The 11,490-nt window shown below is 40.9% G+C and overlaps 1 protein-coding gene across 1 annotated transcript in view; it reads right to left on the bottom strand.

Moving 5' to 3' along the window:
- Window positions 1-11,490, bottom strand: part of LOC126406518 (collagen alpha-1(XIII) chain-like) — a 349,158-nt gene that overhangs the window by 198,211 nt on the left and 139,457 nt on the right. The window contains exon 3 of the mRNA XM_050070828.1: window positions 1,005-1,012. Within this exon, the coding sequence (XP_049926785.1) occupies window positions 1,005-1,012 (8 nt within the window). The remainder of the gene's footprint in view (window positions 1-1,004; window positions 1,013-11,490) is intronic.

Raw genomic sequence — 11,490 nt, 5'->3', positions numbered from 1 at the left:
GCGCACCGTTATTGGACAGCGCATGGACACTCACAGAAAAGTGCCGCGAGAATAAAAAAAAGAAAAGAAATAAAGTCAGATCAAATATTCCTTCCGCAACAATTTTAAGACCTTTGAGTAATGAATTTAAGACCAATGTAAGACATTTCTAATGAATTTAAGACATTTCCAGGCCTTACTTTTAGATACATGAATTTAAGACTTTTTAAGACTTTTCAAGGATCCGCGGATACCCTGTGCAAAGAGAATCATTCTCATGAATTGGAAGACTCATAAACCTTCTTGTTTTGCTTTGTCTGGATGGCTCAAAGACTATTTGGATTTATTAAGTATGGAACGTGCTACTAACTTACTTCTGGACTTTGATAAAGGATTACAAGGACACTGGGATACCGTACGTGCTTTTATTGACTCAAATAGACATTATACTAATATGATTTTATAATACCCTAAAACCATGCTTTATTATGATTTAAAGGCTGTACCAGGTACCATACATGTTTTGTGAACCTGTGCATATGTATATATGTATATGGTCGTGTGTATATATGTGTATATGATCATATATGTATACATATGTGTGATTATGTGTGTGTGTGTGTGTGTGCGTGTATGGTCGTGTATGTATGTGTATATGCGACCATGTTTGTATGTATACGATCATATATATGATTTCATAACATTGTACACCCCCTTCCCTCCTCATCTATTCTTCTAATTTATTGCTGTCTTATATTGTTGTTTTTTTTCACTTTTTATTTCTATTTTGATGTGTTTATAATTTAAAAAATGTAAAAAAAAAAAAAAAAAAAAAGATAAGCCAAATACAATAAGCCATAGAATGCACTGCACATTATCACTGCATCCACTCAAGGCATTATATTGGCATCGGGTATGTTCGAGGGAGAGTGTTCAGTTTACCTCCCCTCCTTCACACCAAAAGTGCAAAAAGTCAGCAGTCACTTTACCACATGCAGGTCTCATAAGGGGTCTGGTCTACTTACTGGGGGTCCTGTAAGACAATAACAGAGAGAAAGAGACAACAGTTTTAGATTTATATAACACTGGTTACATTCAGATAGTTTGAATACCTCAATGCCATACTTATTGTTGGTTGATGGTGGATAAAATACTGTGAAAATTGAGCTGTGGGCTCCAATTTTGCCTAAATGGTCTGGAGCCACTGTCCAGTTTTCCAGCCAAGGCTGTGAAGCTCAAGCCACCTTTACATGTTTCAGAATATTCTCAGCAGCCTACAAGTATTTTGTTGTTCAAGAGGAAAGCAGAAATGTACACTTCCACATCAGAACTTACATTTCAAAGACAGAGTAATTGGGGAGTAATAGGGGATGGTTATAACAGCCCCACTTTCACCAAGAGGGGATGACCTATGGGTCATGTAATGCATTTATTGTATGACCCCTTCCTTCCTGACCTTGTGTGTGAAATTCCATTGCTGTGTGAAGAAGTATGCAGATTTAACTGCCAAAATACTGATTTTCAGGTATTAAAGTTATTCTTTGGACCAAGTCTATATTTTGATTAGTACTGATACTGATGGAATTAGAATGATTTAACTTGCATTAGATTAGAGAGTAGTATCTTGGGTAAAATGTGAGGCATTTCATCTTTAAACATTTCAAACCATCATGCTGCTACAGCTACCTAAACACTGGCTGACAGGGGTGGAGATAGTTGTAACACTTTTTTAAAAAAAGTGTTAAAACTACCCCCAATGACAACTAAACACATTTCTCTATCTATCTTACTCCTTTTTTCAGCATGCCAGTAGAGTTGGTGAAAAAAAAAATGAAAGGAGTGAGTTTGTGTATAGAAAAGACCGTAAAAGTCCCCAAAGAATACTCTGCCATGTGACACTTAGATGATACTGCAAACAAGTAAAAATAAACTTAACAAAATATAAATACAGAATGTCAGATAAAGAATAAATACAGCTGCCCTGTGTGGGGAACACAGCAGTCAAAAAGTCTTCAATGTGCAGCAAGAGGTTGTCTGACTGGTAACCTGACTGAGACAGCAGACTTGTATTTTGGACTTTCCATGTGAGGTACTGAGCATCTGACAGGTACAGGTTAGACCTTAGTAAGAAGTGGTAATTAGTGTATGTATCAGTTCTTCATGTGCAATTTTTGTGATTGCGCAATTTTTAATTTTTATTGTTACAACTTACCACTGTGGTGGGACAGTAGTTTGACATCAATTAATGAATTCTGTGATATAGTTGGCGAAGTTGAAAAATATGCTATTTGTATTTGAGAAAATAGGGTGCTGTCTACTAAAGGTTGAGAACTCACAACACAAAATTTCAGCAAGTTATAGGTCCTGAGACAAAAAGGGTCTCAACCATCCCCGGTCTCCCCTACAAACTGATGCGTTTCATCTATTTCCTCAAATAACAGCAAGACACTGGCAATTATTCCCCAGACACAGCAAAGCTAGGCCATGTTTTCAAAGACTAGTCATGCTCAACCACTGAGACATAAACCACAGTATCAGTTTCATCATTTTAGGGGTTTTGACCATTGTGCATCGGAAAGGCTCCATGTGTGGTCCCCTGATGCAGCCACAGTAAGATCTGAAAACATTTCACTACCCTTGCAGTGTTGGAAATAGTCTTGCTTTATCATTAGATGACAGCATATGGAAAAACAGAGTTTAAACTATGGTAATTCTATTTCTCTTACTTAACTCTGACCATACTTTGCCTCGCAATCACCCATCTGCCTCCAAATTGTTACCTGAGGCTGGTACTGCATGCACATTAAAGCTTATGGCTGCTAGTGATGGAGACAAAAAAATGAATGTGGGCAGAAAAAAAATCTGCAGGTTTATACAGTTGATAAAAATCAGTAAATAGCAAGGTTGTCTTTCTTATTAGTCTATATTCATGTAATACAAATGACAATTAGAATGTCATCTGCATGAGAAATAAAGACAAAGGAAAAAAAATCAGTTATAATAATCTGCTTATAGTGATCAATTTGACTCAGACAGATGTGATCACTATTAGCAGTTCCCACTACATGTGCTTCCGCTTTATAAGGAAATGGGAGAAAAAAGTGCTGATGAAACAATAGTTCTTATTTCTGCCCCAGCTGGCCTTGCCCTGAATATGATTACATGTCTTGGTTTGCTTTCCTCTTCTGGTAAATCTATCCTCTAAAATCTCAGTGCCACTTGGACAAGATATTGACTCTTCTTTTGTTTTTTTTCCAGCTGAGGAACATGCTAAACTTAAGGCCCGAACATACTCGGGCGGAACGTATGCGGAATGGACTCCGCGAGGAATGTCCGCAGTCATTCGGGCTTTCATAGTCGAGCGCACTTCCGCGTTGTAGTTTCCTGTAAAAATGTCTGTGAAAAATCCCCGTGATGTGAAAAATACATGCCGAGCAGTCACTGGTGCACCTCCGCGGAGTCCGTTCCGCGTACGTTCCGCCCGAGTATGTTCGGGCCTTTAGGTCCATTCACGCTGAGCTGGAAATAATCATTCAACATAAATACTTCTCTGTACTCCCTGTTCACCTGTCTTGGTGGACATTCACACACAACCCTGCTTTGATACTTGTTGGTGTTTTGTTGATCCAGTCCAGTTTGTTTAAAGTACTCACAGACATGATTCATAACTCTGGAAAAGTTTTATGGTGGCAGCTTTTTCATCTTCTGTCGCACCAGTCACAAGGTAAACCATAGATATACGTGTTCATGTTACAAAGTAATCCATCAGGAATTTACATAAATATTGTTATTTTGCTGCAAAACTACAGGTACAGAAACAGTATTGGTATTACTCTTGGTCAAACTGCTCATTTATGTGAAATCCTCTTCTACGAAAGACTTAAATATCATGTAAATTCATTGAGAAACTGGGTTTATAAGTATCCCTGGACAGGGACATCTTGTCAGACTTTAACCAAACCATATGGGAGGGATAGACGGTCAGGTCCAGCCCATGACTCACAGTCACAGCCCCGTAGAATAGACCTTTTACAAAAAAAACCCAATATCCTTCCCCTTTGCCTTTTAGCGAGCATAAAGAGGTCAATCGCACAAAGTCAATTACTGCTAATTCCAGACAAGTGCCACTAAAGATGTTATGTCAATCACAGCAAGGTGGGAAAAATACTGATGACAAATCTCCTCCGTGAAATGTCAGATCATATCCCCTGCTTTATCTTTCCAGCAGGTTTATTGTGTCTGCTCCTCAAAGTGCTCAATCCCAGCCCGGATGCCTGCTGTCAGCTCCACTTCTTCATTTTGTACTCACATAAAATGAAAAGCAGTTGGAAGAAAAAACAAGAGCATTCAGGGGATGAGGGGATTTTATGTGCAACTCAGATAGGTAACTGCTTGGTAAAAATAAGAATGAAATAGCGATTCAGAGTTTTAGTGTTAGGTTACAGTCAAAGGATGTGTAATATATATTACTTAAATTTCCTCAAAGCGTAGAGGAGACAGATTTAAGAGAAGCCCTGCATGAATTATTTAATAAAACTGAGCAGAGGGAGTGCAGAACATTTAGTCACCCCTCCAGCCCCAAGTACCGCTTTAACATGAGCAAAAACATGTAGTAATCCATGGTGTAGACACAATATCTCTAAGCATGGTTCTTGTTGCAATTTGAGCAGTGACTTGGTTTATATTTTTGAATGGGCTGTGCTGTTTTCATCACAATGACATGGGGGCAAACAAATGTCAAGCAAATGTGCAACTTGGAAATTACAGCTGATGTGTATTTGCATATTTGAGGGACAAACACTCAAAGAATTTCCTTGGTCTTTATCACATCATCCTTTTTTACTGATGTTGATGAGGACAAAAACTGATTTCAACCTAATCATATAAAGGTCTTCCCACTTTTAGAAATGTTTAGTCATCATTTACCTATGATGCATTTTCATTTAAAGCAGCTGTGCGGAACTTTTTTACCATTTATAAAGCTGTCCCTAGTTCGTATCACCCCCCCTTGAAGATCTGCATATTTATTTGAACCCAACAGCGACAAAAAAGCCTTTCTCTACATGGCTATTTAGCGTAGCCTCGGTCGGGTCGGACACAGCAGAAGTCAGCAAACCAGAATATGTCACCTGGAGGCGGAAGTAAGTCTACACACCTGCAGCGGCCCGCAGCCATTAAACCATAGAAGAAGAAAGAGTCGTGTTTACAAGTAGGATTAAAGAAACAGGCTAAATGACATGTAGTAGGGAGTAGTGAATGATTTCGGCTCATGACACACTTTGTTTTGCTCTACAGGCAGTGCACAACAGCGAACCTAGCGGTGAAACAATTTCGCTTATTGCCCCTTTAAATAAAAAGCCTTGTGGTAGTCTTGTAACACCCCACCTGGCAGCAGTGGCCTATTTCATCAAAACCTCTGCTCTTGCTACTGTCAGGCCAGAATTTCTCTTTCGTACACAGGAAATATAAAAATCTAACATGCACATTGAGATAAAATTAATTATATGGTGTTTGACATTCTAAGATATTCACATAAAATCAATGTTAACTTTATTATCCTAAGAATTTCCATGATATTCAACCCCATTCATAATTCAAATTCCAGCAAATGATCCAAAGTTTGAGCCAGGCACAATTCAGTATTACCACCGTGGATGACTGTCTTCATTAGTCTTTAATAAATCTATGTGCCACAAAGAACAAATGTCAGAAGTACAAAATATTTAATGCATTTCCTGTGAGGTGCGTTTGTGACTCCTAGTAGTCCAAACAGGTTTCATCTGAAGCAAAACCGTGAGGCTTGTATGACATAAATACACTCAAAATGTTAGACTATAACTTTAAACCAACAACTGCTACTTTACTCGTTACACAATACAAGCACCCACAATCTTACCATTTATGAGGTTTCTGTTATGTGATGGGATCTATGACGTTTCAGTTACAGCAGGGCATGGCTGTTCCAGTCATTCCTGCAGTTGTTACCCACTCCCTACATGCTAAGATTAAACCTTCTCTGAATACACCATTGGGGAAAGCAAACATCGAAGCAAGATTCCTGTTGCATTCTGGGCCTGCCATCACATCCTGTTGGCTGGGATCACTCACCCAAGAGACACACTGTAGAGCACATTGATCCAAAGGCACTTTAGGAGGCCAGGGGGAAGGGAGGTCAAATATAGCACATGAAGTGGCGCCTGACCAGAGGCCACTGAGGCAACAGCTTTAAGTACAACAAGCAGTGGGCACAACATGAAACAAAATTTATACTCATAAACACAGACACACTAAAAGAGAATTTGCTTGACTGCATGGATGACATGTATTCCGAGCCCTCCCCTCTGCTGAGCTTAATGCTGTCCAATACTGCTAACACCTGTTGTTTCTGCTTATGTAAGGGCACTAGTTAGATGTGGCCGGAAATAAAGATCTAATATTGCATGCCAACATGCAAAGTTATGGGCGTTCCTCCCTTTCCTGCTCCTATTGGAGTCATTTACTCAACACTGGCTTTTGTATCTTTTTAAAGCAATTATGCAACTAAAATATTTGCTCACTTTGCTGTAATAGCAAATAGTAAACAGTAAAAAAAAGAGTATGGTCAACTAAATGTCCCGATATTCTATTAGAATACTGCAACATAGTAGCTGTCATTTCTGCATCTGCAATAATTTGAAAACTTCAGATAAACCACAGTGACGGCCTCTTTCTACTCAACTTTCTTTACCTTTTGTGTTACAGAGAGTTTACTGGTGTGGTGGACAGATGGGCTGCCATCTTGAGAATGTCCCAGCATATGGATCCAGAAATAACCTGTGGAATTTCAGTTCTGAAAATATCCAGTGCAAAAACCCACCACAGCCTCCTCATTGACCCCTGCTCTTTCAGATTCCAGATTCTTCTCCAGTTGCCCTTATAAACACACAGCAGCCACTGCAAATGTTGTGGCTGCCAGGCTTACATTTGGTAAGAACCACAGAGAAATTTAGGGAGATATCACAGATTAGACTGAGAAGATTAAAAGTAGGGATGCACCGAATATTTGGTAACCGAATATATTCGGTCGAATATTGCAAAAAAACACACATTCGGTATTCGGTGGAATAAGTGAAAAGCAAGGCACAGAGCCACTACAGAGCTCTATGGTGAGAGCATTTTACTCGCATTTGCGACTAAAAATAGTTTTGTGCGAGCAAAAGAAATCATTCAGGAGCACGCTGTGCGAGTACAGATTTCAACCAGCAGCAGAAACTAAAGGTGAATCCTGCCAGATATGGGTTGAACGGGTGTCACAGACACGGACAGGAATGCATTCCTGTCAAATACGGCAGCCATAGTGCTCCGTGGCGCAAGATAACGGCTTACCGGCGACGGAGAAGCCCGGCTCCAGGTCCAATAATTTCCTCTTCTGGGCGTCATGACTGCCCAAAAGTACCTGAACAGCCGAGCCATGGCGGCACACAGGTATGTGACGTGTCAGAGGAGAAACGAGCCGTTCACATTTCTCTCTTTGTGGCAGGTAAAGGTCCACAAACCTCACTGCACTTAAGGGACTGTTCTTAACTTGTCAGGGGAGGAGGGTGGCTGGTTGATTTTTGGTTGATTTTGATTTTATTTTGATCCCCCCCTATGTTAATCACTTATTGATGCCGTTTTTGAAGTGAATGAATAAATGAATAAGTCAATAAGTAATTTATTCCATTGAAATATAATTGATGTATTAAAGAAAAGTGATTCATCTTTTTATAAATGACAAAAAGCACATATGCCTCATTTTCGCTGTGGTATCGCGATACTATTCAGAACCGTGATACTTTCACTGGTATCGTACTGTGGGTCCCAATTTTGGTACCGTGACAACACTAATCTGGAGGGGTTTCATCTGCAAAAACCAATGAAAACCTCGGTATTCGGTACTCGGTATTCGGCCAAGCGTTTAATTTTATTTGACTTCGGCTTCAGCCACAAATTTTCATTTCGGTGCATCCCTAATTGAAAATTAGGACATCAGAGAGTAGATCTAGCCAGAAACACGCCAAAGCTAGTTTTAGTTCTAGAAAAAGGTCTAGTGAGCATGGCATGGTCAACAGGCAACATGTTCTCACCCTAACCTTGTCACATATCGACGTTTGGTCATGGACATTCCATGTCGAGATATGACGTGCAAGGTATCCTAGGTGTGTTGGTTCTGTGTTCTGGGTCACTGTGCACACTTCGGTTTTCACAGGAAATGTACAGTTTGCATACAGTCTCTTTCAAAATAAATGCACTACATTGATACAACACTGTGAATTGATGTTTTTTTTACCTTCAGCAAACAAATGCACATGGTTACGTTTAGCCAACACATGCACATGGTTGGGTTTAGGAAAAAAGAACAGGGTGTGGCTTTACAATCATACAGAAGCGAATACTGGCCTCCTTGGTGAAAGTCAGTGGTTGTTGGACCAATCCACCACCTCTCCACCCATCCCGCCGCCTTAACTTTCGTTGTTTTCCCACCACATTTCCCCTTGACCGTATAATCCTGCTATGAGAAGACAGCTTTTTGTGTCGTTGTGACGCCAGAAGTCACTGACCCAGTGTCGGTATTCGACAACTTCATAGTGAGACCGGGTTGCAACAGGAGGGCATCTCTATGGCCTCCTTTTGAGCCTCCGTTTGAGAACACAGTGCTCAACAGACTATTGAGGCTAAAGCAGACAGTGTGTGGAAAATTTTTAAACTTTTTAAAGATAAGAGCGAGAGTTGAATCAAACTAGTCCTCGCACCTAAGCAGTAAAATAGGTAATTTATCACTGCCTTCCAAACCAACACATATTAGTTCCCCAAAACGATTCATTTCCTTTTGGATCTGGTGCCTTTGTAGTTTTGGTACAGTATGGTTCATGCATAGTTTAATTTTGACAATTAAAAGTACTTAGATAAGGTTAGGGGAAGATAAACTTAATCCCTAAGAGGGACAAAAAAATCATTTTTGCAATATATTGTTGTGCTCTCTCGCAATAAATAATCGATACACTGAAGGCAAGTATCGATATTTTATTACAACACACACTCAATGGATTCCCATTCCCCCGTTGTCACCGTCAGTACTTCATGTCTCCTGCCCTGTTTGTGGGGGCACTAATTCCGTAAATAAGAGTAAAGACCGTAAAGTGGGCGTAAGCAGCGGCCGGTGAAGAAGACAAGTCGAGCAGTTAGATGCAACAACAGAAGAAGAAGAGAAGAGATGCAAGAATGGCGGAAAACACAAACAGCAAAAAACAAATCAAAGACCCACCCGCAAGTTTCCACTCTAAAGTCAGGACCCACTTTGGCTTTTACAAGACAGATGACGGGAGAACACTGGATAAAGAATATGCAATCTGCAAGAACTGTTTTGCGAAGGTAAAATTTAACAGCAACACTACGAATTTGCAAAGCCACCTCTTTCGCTATCACAGTGAGCAAAGTTTCCCTTTGGGTTGCCGAGGGCACAGAGTATCACCAAGTCCATCGCCGAATTTATTTGCAAGGACCTTCGCCCTTACAGTGTGGTGGAAAATAATGGTTTTCGCCGAATGCTAGCTACACTGGAACCGAGATACGAGGTACCGAGCCGTAAGCACTTCACAGAAAAAGCCATTCCCGCATTGTATGCAGAGATGAGAGCAAAAGTGGAGGATGCACTTCAGTCTGCTAAACGAGTTGCACTAACCTGCGATGGCTGGACTTCAAGGGCCACCGAGTCCTTTGTAACTATCACTGCTCACTTCATAGACAAGAACTGGGATGCACAATCCTACGTCCTTCATACTCGGGCGATGTATGAGAGTCATACTGGTGCTCACATGGCAGAAGTGCTAAAGAGCAGTGCCAGCAGTGGTTACTGACAACGCAGCGAATATGTCCATAGCTGTTGAGATTACCGGATATCAACACGTTTGCTGTTTCGCTCATGTGTTGAATCTCGTAGTACAGCGTGCCCTGAAACTGCCAAATGTTGCTCAACTGCTGGGGAGGATTAGGAGATTTTGTACGTTCTTCCACAGAAGCAGCCCAGCAGCTGAGGCCCTGAAGAAGAACCAGAAGATGTTAGGCCTTCCGCACCACAAGCTGATAGCTGATGTTGTTGTCCGCTGAAACAGTGCCTACGAGATGATCAGCCGGTTTCTTGAGAAACAGCCTGCTGTAACTGCTGCACACTTATCTCCAGAGGTAAGGTGTTTATTCTATCTTGTTACTGAATTGTATGGAAAATCTGTGGTGTGTGATGTGTTTCTATTGAACATTTGTGAAAGCCTAAAAATTGGTGTTACTTATGTAAAATTGTTAACATGATATATATTTATGATATATAATAATGCTAATGATATATTAATTCGTTAACAAAATATATTTTAAATTGGTTTTAATTAACCTTCCATTCTGTTCTGTTCTTTCTTTCTTTAAAGGTCAGAAAGAATACCACTGACATCTCTACCCTGACTGATGGAGACATCAGGAATGCAGAAGAGGTTGTGAAAGCCCTCAAGCCAATGCTGGTGGCAACAAAGAGCATGTGCGAGGAGAAAAGCCCAACTGTTTTCATCATTGCTCCACTTCATGCCCAACTTCTGAGTGACACAGTCAGCAGCACCATTGAGGATGCCCCTCTAATCAAAGACATAAAGCGTGCCATCCATGAAGGCCTATCAAAGCGCTACATGTCTGCAGAGGAGAAAAACTTCCTCTATGTTGCATCCGCCTTCGACCCCAGGTTTAAGTCGATGCTCTTCTTGGCGCCCTCAGATGTGCAGGAGACGTATGCCACGGTGGTGTCCGAGGCTGCTGCCCTGAGGGTAATTACATCTTGTAAACACTGAACAGTAGTTAGGTCATTTGAATTCTAGTTGTATTTGTACCTTTAAACCAGTGGTGGGGAACCTCCGGCCTCCGGGCCGTATACGGCCCGCAAGGCCATTTGAACCGGCCCGCAACGCAATAAAATTGTTACATTTTATACTAGTATGAATAAAAAAAAAAACAGGGATACCATGACCGACAGCCATTAGTTTTCTGAAATAAAACAGACTGTTATAAATGTCCGAGTCAATGTCAGGGTCAGTGAACAAAGCATGTGATTTACGTGACTTTGTGTGTTGACACTAGAACGCGCAATGTTGACTAGTGATGAATCATGGCGACTTTCAAGAAAAGGAAGGTAGATGCAGAATGCCGCGTATTCCAGGAAAAATGGACAAACGATTTTTTCTTTGTTGAAGTGAAAGGCAAGCCAGTGTGCCTAGTTTGTGGTGAGGCGCTGGCAGTGATGAAAAAGGCAAATCTCGAGCGCCATTACAGCTCGAAACATGCTAAACTCGGCGAGTTGAAAGGACAAATGTGTGTGGATAAAATCAACGCTCTTCGTCAGAGTTTGGGTGCCCAGCAAGCAGCTTTCACAAGACCACAGGCTGACGGAGAGAATGTTACGCGTGCAAGTTTTGTGGTGAGTGAATTAATAGCCAAGAAGCTGAAACCTCATGCTGA

The sequence above is a fragment of the Epinephelus moara genome, chromosome 19 (assembly GCF_006386435.1).
Source record: "Epinephelus moara isolate mb chromosome 19, YSFRI_EMoa_1.0, whole genome shotgun sequence".
Lineage (NCBI taxonomy): Eukaryota > Metazoa > Chordata > Actinopteri > Perciformes > Serranidae > Epinephelus > Epinephelus moara.
The sequence above is the reverse complement of the archived record's forward strand: the minus strand, read 5'-3'. Positions and strand labels throughout refer to the sequence as shown.